This window comes from Amborella trichopoda, chromosome 9 (genome assembly GCF_054954075.1).
Source record: "Amborella trichopoda isolate Santa Cruz 75 chromosome 9, AtrichopodaSantaCruz75HAP2 v2.0, whole genome shotgun sequence".
Taxonomy (NCBI): Eukaryota; Viridiplantae; Streptophyta; class Magnoliopsida; order Amborellales; family Amborellaceae; genus Amborella; species Amborella trichopoda.
The window spans coordinates 7,819,622-7,846,227 of record NC_142344.1 but is presented as its reverse complement, the minus strand read 5'-3'; the positions used below and the strand labels follow the sequence as shown (position 1 = coordinate 7,846,227).

The following is a 26,606-nucleotide window of genomic DNA, read 5'->3' as shown; positions in this document are numbered from 1 at the left end:
AAAAGATATCAGAGAAAACATGTTTTACAATTTAATTTTTAGAAGAAGAACAAATCCATCCACTTACGGTGGAGCTAAAGTAAAAAACACAAAATCTCATGAGCTCCAATTTCTTCACGGAGAATTTCTAAGGGTGTGGTTTGTTAACCTTAAACCATCAAATTAGATGCAACCCCCCAAATTTTATCATAACATGTAATTTTAGTGTGAATTATTTTTAAGATGATCTGAAAATCTATTTTATTTTAATTAAAAAATTTTAAACTCTAAAATTAGTTCAAATCCTATAAACATATGAAAATCTTGAAAATAGACTAGTTCAGGTAATGTCTCGCAAGATGTATTATTTTTGAGACTCAAAATCCTTTTTTGTCTTCGTATTCATACATCTCGATGTTGAGATGATTGATTAAAAGATTTTTCAATATTAAAACAGCATTTTTCGATGGATATTTGAGGTGCACCTTAATTCTACGTTATAAGGATGCACCCCTTGTATAAACTATTTTTCAATTTCCAAGGGGCTTTTCAAGAGAAAGCAAAGACTAATGAAAATAAAAACCGTGTAACTGGAAACTTCTCCTCACCTTCTTGGATAATACACAACCAATATCGCCACAAACCCAAAATTTCGGCGAAAAAAACCCTCAAGACCTGCGAAACACGCCGAATATCCAAAAGGTCAAAAAAAAAAACTATAAGTACTTCTATTCTTCTTCGCTAAGCTCCCTCCCACTCCCTCTCTCTCAAACCTTGAACTGCTTTTTCTCCCTCTTAAGCCTCAGGCTTCGAGCAATAAGCTTCTCGTTTCCCTCTCTAAAACCCTGCAAGATAAGAGCTCCTGCGTGCCTTTGAGAATGGCGCTCCCATATATGGAATCCGTTGTTGGTATGATACTTCACGGCTTCTGTAAAGAAATAATGCTTATGTTTTTGTAGTTGTTTGTTTGAACTAATAGTTTTTGAATTTGATTAGGCTGATTTTCATGGTTATTTGTTTCTTTTTTATTTTATTTATTCATTTTCTTTCCGGATAACATGTTTCGTTGTCAATGATCAAATAATCATTTTATTGAAGAATATGATTCTCGTGTGTAGCATTTGAACTTCTGAAAGTCGCAGAAACTCGTAGGATTTTATGTAATTGTTTCTTTGTTCTGTTGTATCTTGATCTAAACCTTTTCACAAATGTTTTGACTCTACAAAGCCTTTTATTTCCTGGGATAATCCTCCGTTTCAAGTTAAATTTATAGTTAAAGAAGGCACCAATTGGGAAAATAAATAATTTATTGAGAAATTTGATACTAAATATACTTATTGGATCGTTTTATCGTTGGTTGAATGTGTATGGTATTTTTTATTTTGTATGTCTTGCCTTCTTGGAGAAGGAAGCTGCTTAACCATTTTCAATTCTAATATTTAGATTAACTCAGTCTGGTTTATTTTTTTATTAATTTCATGAGTGTAGATGCTTCACTATCTGAACTATGAAAGGGACCAATTATAAAAAATAAGAAAATTGCAAATGACCAATCAGAAAAATTTCATCGGCAACTTCATGCGTATTTTGCTCTCCTTGTAGAAGGCCCTAATAGCTCCTGATTACTGTTATAAGAGCCACTAACAAACACTGAGAAGTTCAGTAAGAATGTGCGTCTTGAAGTCAATGCTAAATAAGAGCATAATCTACTTGAAGAAGGATTTGTTGAGAATAGTGTGGAGGTGAGCCGGAGTGTAAAATTTTGTGATGGTAATACGCTCGGAAAATTACTTTTTTGTGTATTGAGACTCTTGTGGGCTTATTTAGAGGTTGGAAGTTGTTGCCCAAATATGCGATTGGGTATGGGCTTTGCAGTTTGTTTCTTTAGAATAGATGCTAATAACTTGTATTTGTGTAAGAGTGATATTGATTGATTAGTCCCTTTCCTTCAGAAAATATGTCATAGACAGATAGCTTGCGGCACTATGTGCTCAATGGGCTCATGGCTTGGCTCTGAAGTCCATCAAGTTTTTTTTTTCTTGACAGCCTATTTCCCTCGAGTAATTCCTTTGTGAAGTGTTCCATTACTCTGTATGGAATATCAAGGACAGATACATTTGAGTTTCTAGCTAGTAGAATTTGCATTCCTGTTGCTCTATTTAGGCTTATTCACACTTAAAGATGATAACGTTCATTGCCTATCATCTGAAGAGCAAACTTCTATATTTTCCTTGTGTTGATGAGCGATGTTACATATTAAATTTAATGGGTAGAGTGTCTGCTACCCAGGCCTATGGTAAGTGGTAAAAAATGGAGTAGGTCTCCTGGACAAGTTGCTGTCTTCTTCTCCATTTTCTTGTCCTATAAATGAAGCATAATTTGTAAATATAAGAGAAAATATGTTTGCAAAATCCAAGTCACTCTTATGAGAAAGTAGATCTTTAGAGTTCCAAATACTATATCTTGGCTATCTTTGGTTCCTGAACAAGGACATCACAGAAATCTCAATAGATCTCCTCTTTGAGTCAAGGAGGAGAGGAGTTGCAGGTTATTTTGGTTCAATAGAAAGACATATGCGGTAGGAAAGCTGATGGAGAATGGGAATTGGGTGGTAGAAGGCAGAAGGCAGAAGGCAGAAGGCAGATGAGGTTTGGCCATTGGATAATGAGGAAAGTCAACAAGCAATACTTGGTAGTGGCCCTGGAGGTTGGAGACAGAGTTCTGGAGGAAGTTTTATGTGGTGAGGTACCTCCAAGCCTTGTGGGCAGTGGTTGGCATGTTTTTTGGTCGACCACAGCCTTATTTTTCCAGCCTTTTTTGGGTTAGGTCAGCTTGTTTTATGGGATATCTAAGGTGACAATGGATAGGGACTGTTTGGCAGATTATTATGACAAATAAAATTGGGTTTTTTTGTTAAAAATTAGGAACCTTACAGGTAATGATCATTCCTCAGGGCAGCGCATCGAAGGTTTTGGATTCGGGAGACTTCTTTTGTAGAGTCCTTTGTGATTCTGAGTATGGTGACTTTTCAGGGAGTTTGTTTTGCAAGCATTAAAGCCCTCGAATGTGGTGGCATTTGGACAGGGGTGTATGTCGTAGATAAGATTTTCATCGTCAAACATATCCACAATAGGCGCTAGTTTCCAATGTTTTGTTTATAGATTTGTGAACAGTGGTATTTTACTTCTGCATTATGAATCAGCGTCAGGGATACTAATTACTTCTTGTTCTCTGTAGGACCTCCTATGTTCTTCCAGAAACGTTTACCAAAATACTTGATGTATTAAAGGCGGTCTCCTTGGACAAGTAGGCAGTGCCTTGAGACACCAGAGGCCCTTGTAACTCTGCCTAGGCCCAGGTGGCCCACCTTGGCTGGGGTAATACTAGGTGGGCGCTGAGGTGACCTAGAAGCTGCCTGGCACCTAAGCCAAGGTGTCCATCTGGGATGCTTTGTGTGTATATGTGTGTGAGTGCACATACACATGCTGTCTGTCGTTTGTATGTGTGTGTGTCTGCATTTGTGTATTAGAGAGAGGGATTTTGCTGTATGTGTGTTGGGGTGTGTTTCAGAGAGATTGCGATTATGTAGTGTATGTATACTTGTTGTATTGTGTGTGAGTTTTGTTCCTCTCTCTCTGGCTTTCACTCTTCAGCTATTAATCTCTTTATTCAAACAATGCTTGATCTCTCTTGGAAAATGGAGGGTTTGTGGGTATGTTATTGTTCTCTCTTCAATCAATCCTCTCTCTCTCTCTATAAATGGGGCGGGGCTTAAAAAAAAAAAAAAAAAAGTGATGTCCATGGCTTTCATGTCTATTAAGACACAGGGAATAATTTGCTTTTTTTTGTACTTAAATTTTGGGAGCAGTTTGTGTTTTTTTGAGATTTGTGTGTCACGTTTCTTGCGTGTGTGAATGGAGAAACAATTGAATCCTTAGAGTAAGACTGGTTGGCTTTGGTGGAAGATATTAAACGGAGAATTATCTTGGGTTTTATCTAGAAAGGGTGGATTGTGGAGTTTCTAGTTGTAGAATGAGAGATTATTGAATGTTAAATATCTCTATAAGAGGCTTAAGGAGGTTTGCTGAAGTCCTCCATATGGGATCTCCGAGCTTTCCTTTAGCAACAATTCGTTTGACAACCTAGATCTTCCAGTTCTCATTTAACTTGGTGCGGTTGAGAAAGTTTTTGGTGGGTTAGAGAGTTTTTGTGTGGTGGTGTGGCAGACTCTACGAAGGTAAAAACTAAAGGACTGTTCATTGGACTGATAATTTTTTTGTCTGTTTCTAGCAACCACAGTAGGAGGGGAAACTATAAATGAAATAAATTGGGCCCTTGGATGATTGCAGATGTCATAGAGGAGATGTTGGATCTTATTCATTGCAAATTTCCTTTCAGCATGTGCACAGATAATACAGTGAAGTAGTTGACTTCTCTCGGCTTGGTATAGAGTTTCGGAAATAGGTTTGATTAGGAGTCGTCAGCTCTGCCCCCCACCCCAACCACCAAAAAAAAAAACGAAAGAATCGATTTTATTCTTCCTATGAGTAGGGAGTGATTGGATTATTTGTACTTTCATGTGCTGCTCTGATTTACTTCCATGATGATAATGTGCTGCTGTTATTTTTCTCACTTTGTGAAAGAAATATAATCTCTTGCTTTGCATATTACAAGTTACAGCTTCATGATATTTCAACGAAATGCATGCAATTTTGCGTTGTCTATTTGTAATAGATGGCTATATCCATCGCAACTTATGGATTGAATGCAGGATTTATGGTCTTGATGTACATTTTTGAGACATATCTGGACCTTCGGCAACATGCAGCCCTTAAGCTGCCAACCCTTCCAAGGCCTTTACATGGGGTTGTGAGTCAGGACAAGTTTGAGAAGTCTCAAGCTTATAGCCTTGATAAAAGGTTCGTCAATAGTAAAGAAATCAGTTTGTTTCCTTCTAGTAATTTTTTTCTTTCATTGTGTGTATTGCACCCCTGATGATCTTCTCTCTGTAGAACTCATTCTTAATAGCTATTTATTTGATGTTTTGCATGCTGTCTAGCTTACAACTTATGAATTAGTGATAAAATATTATATTGTTTTGCTTTCAGCCATTTCCACTTTATACATGGAGTGGTAACCATAGTAATGGATGTCTCAATTTTGCTTTTTGGTGTTTTGCCTTGGTTTTGGCAGGTGAGTCCACCTTTATCACAATTATGTTGGTTGGTTTTCCTTCATTGTTCAGCTTGGGTTTTTAATCATTTTCATGTTTAATGTCCTTTCCTCTCAGAAATCAGAAGCAGTGTTGGTGTACATGGGTTTGAATCCTGAGAATGAGATAGTCCATACACTTGCATTCTTGGCTGGAGTAATGCTTTGGTCACAGGTGTTATTTTCTTGGCTTTGAACTCTTACAATGTTTTTGTAAATGAGTGTGATGCAGATCATAACTCATGCGTTATTAATTTGCAGTTCTTACATGCAGATAATGAGAAACAGCATGTCTTTTGGGCATGTTGCACATGCCCACTGTATATGTCGTGAAGATGTATTATATATGCTACATAAAGTATCAATGTTTGTAATATGTACACTTATACCCTATATGTAGTTCCATATTTGCCTGTTTGCTTATTGTCATGCATGTATTGTGCATTGCACATTGTTCAAACAACATTAATTTAATTAAATTAGACAGTACATAATTAAACAGCTATATACTTCCCAAGTTACTTTACGAGATTTTCCATTTATATCTGTGTGTGTGTCCATATGAGAGAGAGAGAGAAAGAGAGAGATAGAGAGAGATGAAATGAAGATCAATATGACAACCTTCACAGTAATTTGTCCCCCTTGTGTATCATGCCCGATTATACATGAGAGAGAGAGAGAGAGAGAGAGAGAGATAGAGATAGAGATATAGAGAGAGAGGAAATAAGATCAATATAACAAGCCTTACTGTTAATTGTCACCCTTTCATACGATGCTTGTGTATGTATGCGCCTGTACCTGTATATTTGAGGAACAACATTAGTTCTGGGTAATTCTTTGTGTTGCTTCCGATTGTGCTGTAGTAATGTCTCCGAAGCCTTCCTAAGGATGAATACAAGTATGCGGTTAGCCTCATCCCCTTCCCAGTCTTCTCTGGAGAATAATGATGCGCCCCAATCATGTGATCACCCTGAAGATAACCTCTTGTGCTTTTAGATCACTTTGCTGCACATGTTTTTCTGTATGGGAGGTATGGGGAACTTGGGATTTTCTATCTTTGGACATTTGAAACTGGTATCATGCAGCGGAGAGCCAGGCAGGAGATATCCTAGAAAACTCTGATCTATCTAGGGATGGTTTAGGTTGTTGGAACTTCTAAATATCTGCTACCTTAATTTGTTTTCCCCTCGATACACTTTGTATGTGTTTTTTCCCTAAATGTACAGTTAGTCATTATGAAAATATCTCACATTTTCCTGACTTGAGGATTTCCTCAAGTTGGTCTAAGAAGGTAAGGACCTTAAACTTTCTCTTAACTCGTCCCAAGCCAGGGTAAATGAGGTGGATTGTGTTAGGTAGGCAGCCACTGTAAAAGTTTGACAAAACTTACTATGAATCCGGAATGGCGGATCAGGATTCGAGTAGCCGACTCCAACTAGTTGGGAAAAGGCTTTGGCAATGATGATGATGATGAGGGTTTGATTTTATCAAGTAATGAATTAGATTTTTTGTATAATTAACTAGTGATTTTAAAATTTGTCGTCTTTTTGTCATTCATTTGGAACAGAGGAGAACCTGTATCGTTTTAGAATAGGAAACATGATCCCTTTTTCTGAACGCTAGTAGTTTTTTTATTTGCCTATTAGATCTATTAATATTCACTTTTGTTTCTTATCATCTTCTATATTTGAATTTTTTTAAATTAATTTTATTTTCAACTTCCCTATTCTTTTTTTTTTTGTGAATTGTTGCTATGAAATAAGGACTGATAGTCTTTCCTTTGTTGGTTAAGGGATAAGCAGCACATGAAGAATAAGAGAAAAACACGTTTAGATTGGCATAAATGTCCCATAACCCAAGTCTGTTCCTTAATGCATCCTCAATAGTAAGAATTTCATACTCGAGTAGTGTTCCGTTCATTAAAAGAATTTCATACTCGAGTAGTGTTCCGTTCATTAAAGTGAATATCTCTCGATGATTACTAATGCAAAGTTTGGAGTGTTGCACAACAAAGCATTAGAGTTGTAGTTCGACCCGCTTGATATTTATCATGAGCCATGCAACTGTAATGCTTTCAGTCCTGTGCATTTAATTTCATTTTATTGTTCCTGTTTCTTGTCTATGTGTATTTTCATATGTGTGGGTGTGTATGAGCAGTAACTTTGTAAGCAAAGAGGCTACAGGTCTAAAAAGCGTCTGCATAACTAGAGGGCATCGCTCCAGGCTGCATATGCAGGAAACTGTGACATGCGTGCATATGCGGCACATCACTCGCATATTCGGCTGCATCACATCACGAGTGATGTGCTCGCAAATGTGCTGTGTTTGTGGGCGGAAAATAAGCCCACGAGCATGGGCAAAATTGTCTTTTTTGCCCTAAAAGAGGCAGGGAAGGTTTTGGAAGGTAAAACATCTTCCCCCCCCCACCCCCCCAAAAAAAAAGACCAAACCCAAAAAAGAAAAACACACACATTAGAACCATTTTACACTGTTCTTAGGTCATTTAAAATAAAAAATTTCTAACTTTTGATTTTTTCCTGAAATTAAGAGATTCTTTTGACTATCCTCGAGATAGTTTTGTGCATTATTTGGAAGTTACTTGGGCAAAGATTCACCAACTAGTTGAGGGTTTTCAATGGCTGAGTAGAAATCAGAATTTATTAGGGTTGTTTAGTAACTAGAGTTCAGCATGGAAATATGCTAAACCCAAAGGATTGAGATTGCGTTGTTTGTAGTCTACGTCAGTATACTTATATGGGGGGTTATTTTCCGACATAAAGAATTCCTAGCCGATATTGCCAGGAATGTTAAAGCATACCAAGAAGCAACAGTGAGATTGAAAGAGAGCTTAGGACATACATGGATTGTGAAGAAAAAGCAAAAGAAAAGAAAAAAAGAGATAAAAAGAATTGATGGAAGAAATTCAAATGTTTGATGACTTGTCTGATTGAGAGTTGGTTATCTTTTTCTTTTATATGTCATAACCTTTTGGTCTTTGTCTCTTTTGGAGTTTAAACTTTAAAGTTTGGAATTTTGGATATATTAAGTGAGATGCACTGCATTGCTTTGTTTTACACGTCAATTATTGTTAGGCATTTAAAATATTAAACATTAGAAGTTAATATATCATAGATATTGAATATATATATACTATCACATAAATTCCACCTTTTTATTTCTACGCATTAGTATATTTTTTGTATTTAAATTTTTTTTTTTTTTTAAATTTATTGATTGCATTAGAGGTGATGCGCTCTCATTGGGAGCGCACCAAGCCCCATCGCCCCCCCCTCCCCTCCATGGCATCAGGTCCGCATTTTGTAATTTTAAACATTGCAGGGAATAACTACCATCTTTTAGAGGCATGGCTCTCTCAAACTCAAGTTTTACCTCTTAAAAAAAAATGGTTCCAAAACCCGGTTCCAAAACCCAGTTCCTTCTATGTTGCACTCTGAATTAGATTATCTTTGTGCATGTCTGACACTACTTAAACTTGATGACTAAGTTACATTCTTCTGTAAAGGAACTTTTAAGGAAAAAATCTTATGTAAAAAGAGCCATCAATTTCCTGAGGGATAGGATCCTCTCGTTGAGGTAATTTATTACACTAAGAGACTGCTTCTTCTACAATGGCTTTAACAAGAAACATTAGCATTTATAAGACAAGTAATTTATCCTTTTCAGGTCTTTTACTCCAAGGGCAGGTCGATGCATGTGTGTCAGCTAAGTTGAATATGCTACCCTGAGAAAAACCCTTATAGCACCCTAATGATGCCACCAGTTGCATCAATGTTGTCATGTTTGCTTAGCTTTGGAGGCTGAAAACTTTTGCTTCAGCCTTGAGTATGCAATAAAGAAGATTGGAAAACCCTTTGACCAGCTGGATTTTTTTCTGGTCCTTGTTCACTGGAATTCTTGGGGAGAAAGTTGGCCTTAGAAGGATGTTAGATTCCTCTGTAATCCAGATTTGTGGCTTAGGGGGGTGTGTGTGCGCGTGTGTATGTTGGATGTTGGTTGAGTTTAATGGACCCACTCTTTTAGGTACTAGATGATTTTTTTCATGTCTTTAACTTAACATGTAAGTTATTCTATAAATAATTTAACCTTGGAAACTGGGTTTCAATTGTAAAGTAAAAAGGATTACCTCTATTCAAAACCTGTGGTGGTCTTAGCTCGAAATTTCCAATTATAAAGATTTATAGCTGCAGGGTCTATGATATATTCTAGTCACCTTTCAATATTTATAGCTCTAACACTTCTCTTAGTAATTGAAGTTCTTACAATCACTAGTTAAATTCAATGTTGACAATATATGGAGATTATTTTGATATATGACTATAAGTATGAATGACTATTGACTTCTTTTAGTAATTTATATAATAGGGATTACAATGGTTGAGTGATGGTTGAGTTGCTTAGACTCAATAATTGATCAAAATAGTTTTGATGGCTTCAATTGATTTTAAGTACGATCTATATTTTCAATTTATTGGTTAACTTTTCTTTAATAAAAGCTAAATAAATTGTAAATTATAGCATTGTCTTATAAATTTCATTTTCTTCTAGAATATTTTACTGGGGCCAGCACTTTTCACTTTTTCTTTCTTGCCAAACTAAAGCTGACACGTAAGTGAAATTCAAATCATTGATTTCCATTTCCAGTGGCTGTTAGCATACCTAGCTTTTCCTCAGTCCTTTCTTGAAATTTGAGCGACCATCGACTTAGGTTTTCATGGGCTACTAGGATGGTGATTTGATGCCTTAGTAGGCATTATCTTTGGTCCAAAGTGTTCGTTGACATCCCCTTAGCCTTGTTCTCCATGCATCTTATTCTTTCCATACTCGGAAAGTTTGTGTTGTAGTTGGTAGCGGGTCTTAGTGATCTTGGTTGTACCATTCTTTTTGAGAGATTCATGTTTCCCATTGTCTGGTGTCTTGAAATGATGTGTTCATTCCACCCAAATGCCTTGAAAAGAGGGTATAAATATGGCAAATTGTGTATCAGTTATTAATCAAATCATTGCATAAGATCCTTCAAAGGGGAGGTGATAGAGATCCCTAGGTTGCCTTGCTTGGATAACCAGGCTCACTTCTTGCCCTCATTTTACCTCGTCTGGCTACTCTTGATAAGATCTTAATTACAGAACATTGAATTGAATCCTAACGTATGGAGCTTGAGGGATCTGTGAACTATCTTGCCTTACTGTTGCTCCTTTCTGAGCAAGATTTGGTATTTTATCTTGAGTCTGTGAAATTTGATGGGTGATACTAGAGCCAATAAGTCCTCATCGGCAACTAGTTAAGTGCCTTGTTATTGAAGAGGATGTGGTAGCTTTGGAACTCGTGCTTTATGATAATCTTTGGGCTCATTCGGCAAGAAGTTAATAACAAAAGATTTGGTTAGATTTATGTTATAATGAGAGGAAGTGTAGGGATTTGGATCATGTTAAATGCTTTAAGATTGAGGATCAAAGGGTCTTGGTGAAGAATGGCGAGGTCAATGAAAGGTGCATAATTTATTTTGAAAGTTTGTTAAATGATAACTACTCTAGGGGCACAGTGTAAGGAGGAACCTTTGTCATAAATGAGTCAAGGGTCATCGACACCCTCGTTACATTAGGATATCTAAAGTGAAAGTAGCTTTGAAAAAGATGAAGTTAAGAAAGGCTTTAAGATTAGATGGTAAACCAATAGAGGTCTGGAGACTGGAAGTGCATGGGAGAGAGGACATATTCTACTTGACCAAGCTGTTCAATATGATAGGGTACCGAGAGAGTTAATTTGGTGGATGTTGAAAAAGAAAGGAGTTTCTAAAGGATATATTAACATTGTGAGGGATGTATACAAGGGAGCACTAACTAGTGTGAGGACAACTAGTGAAGAGACAAGCAAGTTTTCAGTGACAGTAGGCTTACATTAGGGGTCAACGTTGAGCCCATATCTATTCTTTTTAGTTATGGACAAGTTAAGTAGGCTTCTATAAGATGAGGTCCCGTGGTGTATGTTGTTTGTGGATGGCATATCATTCATTGATGAGACTAGAGATGGCATCACCTCAAAGTTAAAATTTTGGAGGGATGCTCTAGAATCTAAACATTTGAAAATTAGCCGGATTAAGACAAAATATATGGAATGCAAGTTTAGTAATAATAGGATTAGAAAAGAGGAATTAGTTAAGATTGCTTGTCAAAAAGTACCTAAAAGGGATTATTTTTTATATCTTGGGTCGATTGAGAATAGAGACATTGAGGAAGATGTCACGCTTAGAATTAGAGCTTGGTGGATGAAGTGGAGATGTGCTTTTGGAGTCTTATGTGATTGCCTCATACAAATAAAACTGAAGGGGAAGTTCTATAGTACGATTGTAAGAACAACCATAGTTTAAGGAACGGAATGCTAGGTAAAGAAACAACGTATCCGTAGAACGAGTGTAGCTGAGATGAGGAAGTTGAGATGGATGAGTGGCAAGACTAGGAAGGATAGAATATGGAATGAAAACATCCAAGGGAACTTAGGATTACTCCAATAGACTATAAGATGAGGGAAAGTAGACTTTGGTAGTCAGACCCTGTACAGTGTTAACCTAGAACAACACCGGTTAGAAGGGGTGATTTGGTTCAAGTGGAAGACTCTAAAAGGGTGAGGGGAAGGCCCAAAAAGACATGGATGAAAATAGTGAGAAGGGATAGCGTGACTTATGTTCTAACTGAGGGTATGACCCTTGATGGGGTGGAATGGAAAAAAATAATTCGTATAGCCGACCCTAAATGGTTGGGATAACGCTCAGCTGCTGCTGCTGCTGATGATGATGATGATTTTTTAGAGAGGGATCAAGGATTAGGTATTCTCATGACCGGTGGTCTAGAAGACGTTCCATGGTTCTAGAATTGAGGGCTTGATTCTAGAGTGGACATTAATAGATTATGGTACAATCCTCAAATTTAAACTTAGCACCAACTGTCGTAAGTTCACGAGGTTTCCTGAAGCTTAACTTTGACTATAACTCCTCGGGAAGCCTGGTCCAGTAGAGGTGTATAGCTTACTTGCAGATAGGTACGCAGAGAAAAGACCCTTTTCAGGCTGGCAGGCATGTATTGAGTTTTTTGGAGGCCCATGAATCTGCGTCTGATTTTGTGTACGAGTTCTTTTGTGGATCAAAATGTTTTAAGGAGTGCGTGAGCATTGGTTGTCTACTTTAAATGATCATGGACCTCTACGTGGTGCATACTTCAGATCCAATTGGACTTATGCCAAATACATGATTGATTGATGCCATTTGATAGAAAAGTAGTTACAAATATGGATATCAAGCATTTGGACAACCTTATGTCTAGATTTTGACCTGCTTTGTTGAAAATTATCGTAAAAGCAATACATTTACTCGCCTTTTGTCTTTGCATTACGTCAAAGGCGTAGATGAGGAATCTCCCTATGTCTTCTTGGGATATCTATTGCGGATATCTATTGCGGAGATCAGCAAGAACTGGCTGTGACCTAATTTCCTGTCCAAGGCTGCTTCTGGAGAGGGTCAGACTATGAAATGATCTTACGTGTGAGAAATATGGAAACAAAGCTATTCTTAGTTTACCTCTGTTTTTCATTATTTGTCCTGCAAAAGCTTGTCTCTTTCCACTTTTTTTTCTTTATTGCAAGATGTGCCTTACCATTCTTTCTGTAGGCATGTTAGCAAACTATTGAAGGATTTTTCATATTTGAGTTATCTGAGAACAGGATCTGTACTTTCCAACCAGTTTAATAGCAGAATAGCATATTTTAAGAGGTTTCTAGTATGCAATTGTGTCTGCTTCTTCTTTCTTAGGTTGGGATAGCTACTCTTTGTCCTCTGTCATGTTCATTGGTATTGTTTAGTATTGTTTACTTAATGGTAGGTATTGTAACTCTCCAAAAAATAAGGAGAAAAAAATGATAGCCTATGCCAGTGTTTGGCCTTAAATCAAGTGTTTTCACTAGTTTAGCTTTCTTTTTAGATCTTCTAATGTTTTTAGCTGGTTGTTGTCAATAAGCAGTTTGTCTCAGATTGTTTTGCTGATATGGGAAATTGAATATTCATTTTTCTTTTCAAATGATTTATTTTTAGAATATCCTGCAATTGAGTTGACGGATCTCTTATGGGCCATAATAAATCGTGCAGATTACTGAGCTGCCATTTTCGTTATATTCAACTTTTGTAATTGAAGAGCGCCATGGCTTCAACAAGGTATCCCTTATACTTTTTCCAGTATAGGCCCTATTTAATATTTAATATCATGATGAATTCTTTGGTTATTGGAGCATCATTGCAAAAATTTCTTCATTTTGCCTTTTGTATTTTGATTGAACAACTCATGTTTATTTTTGTTTTTATACTGGCAGCAAACAATATGGTTGTTCTTTAGGGACATGCTTAAAGGCATTGCTATTACTATTGTAATTGGACCACCAATTCTGGCGGCAATCATTGTGATTGTGCAGGTACTACTTTGCTTTTCAGCCTGCTGCAATTGCTGGAAATTAAATTAGGTTGGAATAGTCTTCCATGTTTATTGAATATGTTGATTACAGTATGTACTGTTTCCTAAGGTTCCAAATCTTGATATCCAGATATTGCTAGGATTTGAGTCCAAATTTTGACTTGAAATTTATTAAATCTTATAGATAAATCCATTTATATATGTGTGAGATTTTAAGTAATCTGAAGAGAATTGGCACGCGTTCTACTTGTGGTGTTAGTTCATTTTCTAAAAGTACATTTTCACAAATAAGATAGGTGCAAATCTTGCTTGAAATCCTTTGGCAGCAAATATTAATGGAAATTCAAATTGCAGATTTATAATTAGGCAGACCATGATAGAGTGTTGCCACCATTACTTTTAGAACTGAAAGAGAACCATTTTTACTTTAAGCTAATTCAGTTTGGGGTGAATAGTTGACTCACCTGAGTTCTGAAGGGACACTGACAAGTCATATGAGTGGCTTGTGTATGGGTTACATGCTAGTATGTTAACAAGATCAGTAGTAATTTTGTGGAAATGTGCATCTTTTTTCCATTATTTTTATGATGTTTATGCTATATGCGGTCTTTTAAAGTATCACTCGAATGGTTGTTTTGGATTGGATGGCTTGCTATAGTTTTGTCAAGGAAAACTTGAATAATTATTCTCTTTATGGTATTGTGCTGCAGAAAGGAGGCCCATACCTGGCGATATATCTATGGGGCTTCATGTTTCTGTTGTCTATTTTGATGATGACCATATATCCTATTTTGATAGCTCCCCTGTTCAATAAATTCACAACTGTGAGTATGCTATACTTATCTACAGGAACCTCACTAGTCACTGAGAATTTGGCAGGCTGTTTCTAGTGTCCCAATAAAAATCATGAAACCCTTATTTTGCTTAATATTTATTAAAGTGTTACATTTAAGGGGTTTAGTGCACTTCTGGTGTTCTACCTGCTACTTTTTTTGTCTTGTATTTGATTGACATTGTTCTGTCTTTACTTTCTGGTATTTTATAAAATATAGCTCCCTCAAGGAGAACTTCGGGAAAACATTGAGAAGCTGGCTGCATCACTGAATTTTCCTTTGAAGAAGCTGTTTGTAATTGATGGATCGACAAGATCAAGCCATAGCAATGTAAGCTTTTGTCTTGGATCTTTTCACTTCTGTAATTATTGCTTGCACAGGTTGTTGAATCTCACTATTTTTAGTCTCACTACTGTTATATGTTTTTGTTCTTTGTTGTCAGGCATATATGTATGGATTTTTCAAAAATAAGCGGATAGTGCTATATGATACATTGATTCAGCAGGTATGGAGCTCTTCATATAAAAGTTCGGTTTTTGTAGTGAACTATAGTTGAATAGTTTTGTAGCATTAAGTTAATTGTTTATAAATAAGAAAAAGAAGGAAGATGAACTTCTGGACTTTGCAATGGGGCCTGTAGTTTTTTAACATTACTCAATCCTTGTGAGATACGAAATCAATTAGTCATGGATTACATGTTCAGATCATGTTTTCTATAGGAATTATAGATGGAAGAGAAGATGCTTAAGGTGACAACTAATTCTGTAACTCTGAGTCATGCCTATGTAAACCCATATTTGCCTATCTATTTTCGAGTGCTTTTACCTTCCAGACCTATGACTAACGTCCAAATTAGTGTACTTGAACTCGGTGGCCAACTTGGTCCTCACCAAAACCTGGTTGGGTGACTTTTTTTAAATGAATAGTTCAAAAAACCACAAAGTGTACATGGTGGGATTCTAAACCTGCTCATCACCAAGACAACGTAATTCTATCACATTCGAAATGCAATTTACATGACTGTAACAACCAGAGCATTATAAATAACCAATACCTGTGTTTTTTATTTATAAAACTCGTCCATTAAGCGGTTAAGTTGATTCAGTGAGTTGTTATGGTCGAAAATGGCATTCTATTCACAAGACAATAGAATTCCAATTTTTTTTAACAATTCAGATGATGAATCGGCATTGTTCTCCTATGTTATCAAGCATGGTACCAGTGCGACAGTTAATCGGGGGAAAAAAATGTTCCGGACTGTTAGTGAGACCTCCTGCTTAACATACTGTCACTGCCAAATTTTTTTGAGTTCCTCTCTGTGTTTTAAAAAGTTTCCCAATCTTTAAATTTTTTAAGAGTGACCCCTACAAACTTCACAATTGTTACCTTGTAACCATCTGACTTTGTTTTCAAGTGGCTCTTAAATGCAGTACTGATAATAATACTACCCTTGCAGAATCACCGTGGTTTGGACTGGCATGCTCTACCACAATCTTCTTTGTGACCACCTCTTCCACATTTTTGGGAGTTGGTTTAACTTCATCACAACCATCACATTTTTTGTCCTCTCAGATGCCTTTGTATCAAAAATACTGTCTGTGCCTCAAATTCATGTGCTAAATTTCTCTATCCATTTTAAACTTTCCTAATTTTGGCTAGAGGGGTTGTAGCAACAAGGGTTTCCTATCCTAGTATTGGTTCTTCCCGAAAGTAACAGTTAAATGTTGAATTCAGATGTCTGGTTGACTCGTGCTTATTTAATTGCACCCATCTTTTTTTTAGTGTTTCATATAGGTTGTGATCCCCCTGTTAACATCAGGCATAACTTGTAAACATTCTTCTGTTTTTTTTTTAATATAGAAATTGCATGTTATCATTTAATATTTTGGGTCAAGATTTGAGAATATGTCCTTAGTTTCATTACAGATACATTAATTTCTTCTGGTGAGGGAAGGGAACAACAGATTACAATATGTGGTCAACATGAAATAACAAACGGACTAGTAAGCTTGTCCTTTATAAATCTGGAGTTTGCGCTAGAATGGTATCCAAATCCAAGTCGAGTGTTTTAAGAATGATGGAAATAAAGAAATACAAAAATATAAGAAAATTTGTGGATTTATATAGCTTTTGAGTTTTTGAAAATAAACAAAATTTCAAGATAAGAGTTATTAGTCCTCTTAATCTTATTTTTTGAAACCCGCCAAACTTTTCTATATCTCTATGGGGACAAATGAGCGAAATTTCTCCAAACCGAGGATTCTCCAAATAAAACTCGTAGTTGGGTTTATATGTTGGATTTGATGACCCTAGTGAATAGGTACCTCATGCTAGGGATTCAACTAATAAGCCCATCATTTTCTTTGCTGCCTGTGTGGCATCGAGTTGCCTTGCTTGAGATAATTCTTGATTGAAAAGCCAGAAAGTGACATTCTCAGACTATCCCATTTATAATTATGCTTGCCAATAATTAATGCATAGGGTTTCTATGAGTCATCTTCTCATATCTACACGTGCGTACGCCCTCTAAAATCCATAGACAAGAAAAATCCAAATTTTAGGGATTCATGATCTAGGCCAAGGTGATCATGAATATAGAAAAAGAAAACAAATTTTTAAAATTTAAAATTTGCTTTCTGGGGGGTTTTTTTTTGCACAGTCCATATGTTATTTTGGTCTAATGCATTATAAGATCAGCGGGCTCTTGCGTCTACTGACTCATATAAAACTGTTCCACAATTAATTGATGCCCTTGAGCTTACCAATAATTTTATTTTTCCGTGATGCACGAAGTTCCCCTCATTAAACAGGTCTTCCCATCATGGTTTAGGTGCATCAAACATAAAAAATTTCTAGCAGGCTAAACATCTTAACCATATAGAGGGTATTGTAGGGCGCAGTCACACACACAAAGGGACACACACTTTAGAGGAATTTTCACCACTGACTATTTGTAAATGCCCTGTTTTTTATTCTGCCACCCTAAAGTCTAAACATGGATGACAATACAGATTGTGCAGGTTTCCTGGTTTGCCATCCTAGTGTTGCGTGGAACATTAATAATTCGAGTGCCCTTCTCTCTCTCTCTCTATATATATATATATCATACACACATATATTGAGAGAGACAAGGGGTAGTGGGGTGGGGAGGGAAATGAGTTTTGTGCCCCTTTAGAAAACCGGAATTAGTAGAGCATACCCAGGTTCAATGTATTTAGGTGTGTAACATTATACTAACCATAGGTGTTCCACATGGCTCCTAGAATGAGTCTCGGCCCAAAAAGAGGTTGCGACTATTTTATTTCAATAGAATGATCATGTTACCCCCAAAAATTTCCTCAATTATTTTAAGGGATTGGGAAAACAGATCGAATTGTGTCTTTAGGGATCTAATAAAAACATTGGAAGTTTTTTTTACTTATCTGAGAGGACCCGCCAAGACTATTACTCCCCTTTATCTAAATTTTCCATGGAAATTTTGTTGGATTTTATTATAGAATGGAGATTGTTCTGGAGAAGGTTTTTATTGGAAAATTTTTGAATCTTAGGGCAGAATTGAAAAAAAAAGAAAAAAAAGATCATGACTTTTGATTCCATACCTCGTACGATAGAACGATTGATAGATTATAATAATTAAAAAGTTCGTTTCTCCCAACTTTTTTATTTATAGTAATGTAATATAATGAACTGGCTCCTTTGAAGACCATGTTAGTCAACCCAGCTCTTAAAAATGCACTCTTTGCATCCCAATGAACAATTTCCTCCTCAACACCCCAGCCCCCCCCCCCTCCCCCCAAAAAATACTAATAATAATAATAATAATAAAAAGAAAAAAGGAATGCACCCAAAATTTTTATTTTTCAAGAAAACAATCGTATGCTTTGGATCTGTGCCTTGGGACTTTATGCCCCAAATTTTTGTACATTGCCTTATCAAAATCAGATGACCAATTTTATAGAAAGAAAATTTGATTATGAGTTATTAAAGGCATAGATCTACATGTCCACCAAATGAAACGGCATGTATTTGTTATTAGAGTTTGGACCTTTTCATGGATGAAAGTTCAACCGTTTTCTTTTTTTTGAGGTTGGTGCTTGGGATGACGAGAGTGCATTCAAATACAAATGCCTATGATTTACAAAGAGAAGGGGAAATGGTTGAAGTACCTCTTGATACATATAGACAATTTGTATGGGCTAGTATAGGTGGCTTGGAGTTGTGCTGTTTAGTTTGTTTTCTCTAACTATAGTTTTTCAACTTCATCATGAGGTAGCAGAGTGATATGCCTGATAGCCTCTTTCCTCTTTATCTTTTTCTTTTCATATTTTGCATTTGCAGTTGATTAGGTCTGGCTATTGGTTCCTGTTACATGACAAACTCCTAAAAGTAATTTGTTTTCCTTGAGTAACTGGATGGTATTAATTAGATTGGAGATGCGGCTCTTTCTTAGATTGTTAGTAGTTTCTTTCTTGATTTTTGCAAAGCATTCATTTTGGGGAATGCATTTTACCATGTCCTTATTTCTTTAACTAGAACTACATAACCTCTATGTAACCCTAAGCCCTCATCCTTGAGCTCTAACTACTATTTTTCTCTCTTTTTGTGAACTACTGTTGCAATTATCCTTGGTGAACTACTGTTGCATGAATATCTATTGCTTTTCAATTGGTTTGTTATTGTCAAGGACTTTCAAATGGTTAAGAAATACCTTTTTGTAGTGTAAAAATGTAGATGAAATCGTTGCTGTCATTGGGCATGAATTAGGGCATTGGAAGCTTAATCACACATTGTACTCGTTCATTGCTGTGCAGGTATGCCGTGTACTCGATTAAATTTAGTCATGTTGCTTTCCATTTTTTTAAAAAAATTTCTGATGATTGAGGGCGGATGCTTTCATATATTGTGTAATTAGTTTACAATGGTGTGTTCGAAAATGACTTGTCAGGGGGGAGAGGAATCTATGCCAAGTTCCCCAGACTTTCTTCTTTCATTTTGCTCTTTTCTGATTAATTTAATCCCTGCAGAAAATTGCGATGTAGATATATGCGTGTTTAATGTAGAAACATATTTGTTTTCCCCTCTCTCGGTGTGTGCGCCCTTTGCGTGGTCGTATATATCCTTTTTCCTTGTCTTATACTTCAAGAATTATCATGTTGTGTTCCTGCCCTTTGTTTCTATTTTATTATCCATATATGTATCTAGGCATTTTAGCATGTATGTTTGCATGCAAAGCATATACATGACTTGTTCTTAACTTGTTGATTAAGTCAATTTTAAAACGCCATTTAAGGAATGGCACAGAAACGGAAAAAGTTGATCGAGTTGATTCCAAGAGATCCAAGTCAACCCTAAGCTGAATTTGACATCACGAGCTTCCTCCATAATTGAAGGGTTTATTTCTCCATGGTGGTGGTCTAGTGGTGTGTACACATTGATGTGAGAAGCCGTCATGATTTTACACCTTTGACACCATACCATGGCTGACTTCTATACTTCATTAAAGAATGGCAGTTGGATGTCCTTTTCTTTTCTCTGAATCCATCTGAGATCATTACACTTGTAATGAAAAGTCCCAACTACCCATCAGTAGTCGAATGTTTTTATGCCTAATTTACACAAACAACTCCGCCAAATTCCATTGAATGGGGAATAATCCCTTGTAAGTGTCCAGCGTGTTCCACTTTCCCTGCCCTATGTACACTAGAAGCGGCCTTTAAGTATAGCCTTGAAGGGTATCCACGAAATCATGGATGCTGACCAAGTATTGGGGTATCACGCCAACCACCGGATATGGAGACTTCACCTTGGGCTCTTCTTAATAACACTCAAGAAGTTCGAAACGCCCCCATGCAACCTGCATTCTTTGAGAACAGCCCAAGTTTCAGCAGGAGTGTCGTCCATAAGCCCCACCGATGATGTTAACAAAGGAAAACATATGTAATATAAGATGTTACAATGCTTAGCCAAAAGAATAATATGTGGAGTTGAAAAGCTACGGAGCTCGTACCTAGCTTTACCACTTTGTACAGCTAATCCACCAAAGTTCTCTTGGGATGGAGTCGTAGAAAGGGTGGCCAGGAAATCAGACTCTTCGAAGACTGGATTCTTATCATTGGGGATAGAATTGCACTAACAAAAGCATGTCTCTCAAATCTACATATCTATGCAATGTCTTTATTCCCAATCCAATGTCTGTAATTAGGGAATTGGAGAAACAGATGAGGCACTTTTTGTGGAATGGGTGGAAGTTGAAAAAGAAATTTCATCTGGTTAAGTAGGACATGGTGTACTCTCCAAAGAACAAGGGTGGGTTAGGATCTTGAAAACTTAACAAAATAACCAAGCTCTGTTAGGGGAGTGGTGGTGGACAAATTTTGTGGGCAAATTTTGTGAAGATATACTTCAAAAATTATGGATTAAGAGACAGTGTTAGAGCCAGTAGTTGTGGGCAAATTTTGTGAATAGAACCAGTAGTTGTGGGCAAATTTTGTGAAGATATACTTCAAAAATTACTTACAGTAACAAAATTTCATTAATGATCAATTAAAAGAAGGGTTTTGTTAGGCTACACCACTTGTGGTGTAGACCCTTAAAGTGCTCAACATTTTTAGACATTTAGATACCCTTATCCTATAGTATAGGAATTTTTTGTTTAGGGGTATTTTAAGTAATTAGTCAAGGGTATACTAGAAATTCCTAATAGAAACAAAAGCATTTATTAACAATAGTGGACAATGACATCACCGATATGGTGTGTGACATCACCCACAAGATGCATTAATTGTTTTTAACTACTAATAGAATGCCACTATTTTTTTATAAAAATATCCATTCTACCGTTCTAAATGACCAAAAGTGACCCTGCTAAAAAATTTGTTTTATAATTCAAGGGTATCTTAGTGTCTAAAAATGTTGAGCACTTTAAGGGTCTACACCACCAAGTAGTGTAGCCTAACAAAACCCTTAAAAGAAAGAGCAGATACAAACATTTTATACCTATGGTCATGAAAGACGCTCTCTCTTTGAGCAGACAATCACCATTCAAACTACAACCAAGCATCTGTTCTTCAGGTAGGTCGTAGAGGGATTTATACCTGGGATGTGGTGTTGCAGTTGCCAACATTTATCCATCAAGCCAGGTTACAATCCCGTGAGATTGACATATTTACTCTTGCCTCTTCCCTCACAAACAGTGTTCTGGAAATCGACTAAGGCCAGATATTCGCCACTAGCCCGAGCCAAGTTACTCGGGTGAGCCCGAGTGTACTTGCTCAAATCAAGCCCTATATCATGAGAAAATCAGAACAAAATGAAAAACAAAATAAGAAAATGAGAAAAATTGAGATTGACAAAAGATTATTTTTTTTCCAAAAAAGATGCTTGTTGGCATGGAAAATAACTTTTTCTCAAAAAAACCACAAAATTTCAAGCCCAAAATATCACTTTACAGTCATTAATCAAACAAATCATCATGGGGTTATTGAAGAGGGTTGAATCACGATCAAATGGAACCAATATTCAACAAATTTGGGCAAAAAATGATGGTGGAATCGGTAGAATGGCAGATCCTCAGATATTGTGCATCAGACCATTTTATATGCAATTCAAATAAACTTGCTGGATTCATCGTGATCCAGGCAATAAAATTTGATCAATCCCATTTGACTTATATCTAGCTTTTGTGGGACTACGCATTGATATTGAGTAGGGACATCTAAAGGGCTCTTAATCTAGGGATATGTTTCCACTTGATTGGTGTGAACTGCTTTGGTATTGCGAGCTGTGTGAGGCCCCAATGTACATGGGAAGTGTTGCACGTGGGAAGATTTGAAGTTGAGCTAAAGTTCTCTGATGTTGAGCTAATGTTCTCTGTAAGGATCTTTGGTACCACGAATTCTATAGGAAGAGGTTTAGAAAGTGAGCCTTATGAGATGATTTCTTTTGCTTGGTGTATACAAGTTCACTTCAACTGAAACGTCCATCATTCCACAATTTTGTAATTAAAACTTGAAGGGTGGGAGGGAGGGGATTGCTCCTTTAGGGTTTTAACATCGTCAGGTTGTTGTCTAAGTAGAGGTTTCAGGACAGGGTTCATATACATTGTGTTCAGTGAAATTACTATAGCAAAAAATCACCCCAGCCATCCGTAGTTGACATCTGATGTCTGGGGTGATGTGTTTTTTCCTGCAGTTTCTAACTTAGCTTATCGAATACAAGTTTTAGGAAGTGACCTGCATGTCCTTATCTTATTTTATAGGTGTTTATGAGTTCAAGACAAAGTTGCAACAAACTGAAGCATCCACGATTTCAAAATTTTGTAATTTGAGATTTAAAGAGTGGGAGAGAGGGCCTTTTACCTGAAGGGTTTTTTTTTAAAAAAAAACCCATCATGTTGTCATATGAGTAGAGGTTTTAGGAAAAGTTATGTATGTAATATATGTAGTGAACTTGGTTGTAGCAAAAAACACATCATCCCAACTGGATGGCAGTGGTGTGTCATTCCTATGCACAATGTCTGTTTTGAGTGGTGGAGCAAAACATTGCAGCCGTCTTTGGTTGACATCTAATGGGTGAGGTGATGAGCCTATTTTTAACCGAGGAACAGCAACCCCCAGCCGTCTTTGGTTGGCATTTGACAGCTGGGGTGAAGAGGTTTCTCCTGCAGTTTTTAACTGCACTTGTTTGATACATTTGATGGACTTTGAGTGGAGGAATGAACATATGCCTCAGCCGTACGTGGTCGACATTTGATGTTGAGGGTGATGTGTTTTCTCCTAATGTTTTTAGCTCATTTGATACTTTCCCTTTAGGAAAATTAGCCTCATGATGTTATTTCACTCTACAACATGGTATTTTGAGATTTTGAGTTCTTGACCAAGCGACAACATATGAGTTCATGACCAAGAGACCACATACTTGTGCAAGTGATTTGCGTATGCATATATGCATGTGCCTATATGCATGTGGAGATAGCATTTTATTCATCATCTTGGAATCTTCTTGCGGCATTCATTGTTATAGCCAGATGAATTTCTTATTTTATTTTCAGACCTATTGGTGTACTGATTTCATTTTTAAGCACTCAAACATCTCATTTGTATACATCAAGTTGAGTATGCTCTCGTGCTGTTGTTAAAAATGATATAATTATCTCTGTTTTTAATTGCATACTTGTCTTGAATGTTTCTTTACAATTCAGATAAGTGGGTGTTCTGCATGAAATTGTTGTTATCCCCACTAGTCCAGAATTTTTTTGGTTGAGTTGTGAAACACGTGGCTGCAGTAAAACTGGAGAGAATAAATCATAAATGCTTTAGCCAAAGATGGGTTCTCCGACTTAATTGCATGTTAACAAAGTAGGGAAATAGGAGTTAGGTAGACACTGCATTGGTTAATTACTGCTCCCAAATATATGGACATCATCTGGTTTTCTGTTGCAGATTATCACATTTCTGCAGTTTGGAGGATACACTTTAGTGAGGAACTCAAAAGATCTCTTCCTCAGTTTCGGGTTCAAAACACAACCAGTGCTGATTGGGCTCATCATTTTTCAGGTTTTCTTCTTTAAACCTATTTAATTTCTGGTAATTTTGATGTTTCCTATGGTATGCGTGGTTTTATTGATTTTCATGTATGGTGCGTACTGTGGGTTGACTTCAGCACATGTTGACCATACTATTTATTGCTTTGTTTGGAAGTTGACATTGAAAGGAAAATGAGTACATCAAGTTGCATCTAAGGATACATCTGTTGACTGTACAGTGTACACGTGATAAATTTAAAATGTTGAAATGCATTTAGTTGATAATACTAAGATGTATGTTACCTCGAATGTTGCCAACCAAAACTGGTGCAATTCATATGGAAAAATCCTATCCGATTGCATTTCTGCATTGCTTTCATTTCTGCTGAAGTCAACTTCTTTGCAGCATACCGTCATACCCCTGCAGCATCTCGTAAGCTTCGGCCTTAATCTCGTCAGTCGAGCCTTCGAATTTCAGGTTTACAAAGTCCTCTGTTCATTCTGTGAATACATTTTCTTACATTTGAGCTTTTAACATAAATGTATTTATGCATTTGATGAATAAATATTCATTACTTTTTAATTATCTACTTTTTAACTAAATTCTTTTTCAGGCTGATGCTTTCGCAAAGAAGCTCGGATATAGCACTCCTCTAAGAGCTGCGCTCATAAAACTGCAGGTGATTTCTCTGCTACATTCGCATTCGAAGCTGTACCTTTCTTTTCCTCTTCATAGTACGTGACAAGAACCTACTGGTCAAAAAAATAAAAAATCTGACATGAACTTAATGACCCACAGGAAGAAAACCTCTCGGCCATGAACACAGACCCATGGTATTCAGCCTACCACTATTCTCATCCTCCTCTAGTCGAAAGGCTTGCAGCACTTGATACCGCGGACAAGAAAGACAGCTAGTGAATCTCACAACTCACATTTAAAGCAACCACAATTGAAAACTGGAGAAAGTTCAGGCTGTTGGCATTTTCATCGATGCCTGTATACAAGCAGCTGAAAACTCATGACATTGTAATGAATAGGAACTTGGTGCATCTGTTGTATCATTTTAATCTTATACAAAAGATTATGACTTCCATCAGACTGAAAATAGTAAGAAATTTAGGTCTAATATCAGGATCACAGAGTCTAGTGTGGGGGAGGGGGGGAAGTAGTTAATCAATTTACTGGTTTCGAGTCTTGAGTGGAGCCTATGGTTCGTTGTTCAAAATTTTGGAATGTCAAATCCTGTAATGACGCCGAAAAGCATGTTTCCACTGGCCATGCTACTGGGTTCTGCTTAAGAACAAAAGTTATTTTGTTTCTTGTTTCCTTTAGAAAGAAAGCGTAATGAGTTGTAACGTTTTAGTTTGTCCGGTACATGGTATTAAGTAATGAATGCGTGCTGCAATTAAGAGTTTGGCGTGGGCGCTTTTTGACACTTGTTGATGAGGAAACTCCTTTGCGCTCTCTCCTACTCTATCCTGGCCGGCGAACTTTCCATTTCTTCCCTCACGCAAGACACAAGTTTGGGATATTTTTTGGATTCCAAATTTTGAGGTACAACCTCTAGAACATAGCAACCAACATCAAATAATAATAATAATAATAATAATAATAATAATAATAGTAATAATAGTAATAATAATAATAATAATAATAATAATAATAATAATAATATTATTATTATTATTATTATTATTATTATTATTATTGTTATTACTATTATTATTATTATTATTATTGTTATTATTATTATTAAAGAATAGGAAGAAAAAAACACCACACGTAAAAAAAAATCTCATCCCAAGATTGAATAGGAGTAGTTCAACTTTTGGAAGGAAATATTTAGATGTTAAATTTTCATTTTTTTTTTGTTTATAGAAAAAAACCTAAGGATACTAGGATCTCAAACTTCCACGAAAATCCTCCCATGGTAACCATGTTGCGCCAAGGAGTTTTTTTATGGTATGTGCAAGCCATGCTTGATAAAGAAATTGGTTTGAAAGGGAATGTTCAAGACCACAAACCTGAGAAAATAGGAGAAAACGACTTCCCAGCTGTGCTGCTTTCCCAAGGAAACATTGGAAAGCAATTTGAGCGACAGAAATATCCCCCTTAAGGGCGTTTTCCCACCAGCAGATTTTGCCCTGGAACGCAACACCAACTTTCAACCTTTATTTTTTCTCCACAAGACCCCTCTTTATGGGTTCTATATTAGAACACCATTTATCTTTCATAAAAGGAGGTTACTATTACCATTAGCAATTAAATGTCAAATTGAATTTGCTAATGTCACGAAGTTCAACATTTTTTCTCTTTTTTATCTTTTTTTTTTTTTTACCTTCGAGTCACAAGTCTGCCACCCGATTTGAAATTCGAAGTAAAAGAGTGATTGCGACCCCCTTTTTTAAAACATAACTAGCTTCTTTCTATACTTTTCCATTATTATTCAGGTGCAGTTTGTACAACATAACTAGCCTCTTTCTATACTTTTCCATTATTATTCAGGTGCAGTTTGTACAAGATGTCAACCTTAAAGATTCAAAGAAGGGCAATTCTAAACCTTTTTAGAACATACAATTTTTGGCGTT

General features: G+C 36.5%; 1 protein-coding gene across 1 annotated transcript; it reads left to right on the top strand.

Moving 5' to 3' along the window:
* Nucleotides 1–528: 528 nt before the first annotated feature.
* On the top strand, nucleotides 529–25,453 carry ATSTE24 (Peptidase family M48 family protein). The gene is made up of 14 exons (XM_006828709.4): nucleotides 529–888; nucleotides 4,751–4,898; nucleotides 5,088–5,172; nucleotides 5,270–5,365; nucleotides 13,343–13,408; nucleotides 13,564–13,662; nucleotides 14,372–14,485; nucleotides 14,714–14,824; nucleotides 14,937–14,999; nucleotides 19,213–19,305; nucleotides 23,935–24,048; nucleotides 24,424–24,495; nucleotides 24,632–24,697; nucleotides 24,817–25,453. The coding sequence occupies exons 1-14, from the start codon at nucleotides 858–860 to the stop codon at nucleotides 24,931–24,933; spliced, it is 1,275 nt and encodes a 424-aa protein (XP_006828772.1). The 5' UTR covers nucleotides 529–857; the 3' UTR covers nucleotides 24,934–25,453.
* The last annotated feature ends 1,153 nt before the right edge of the window (nucleotides 25,454–26,606 follow it).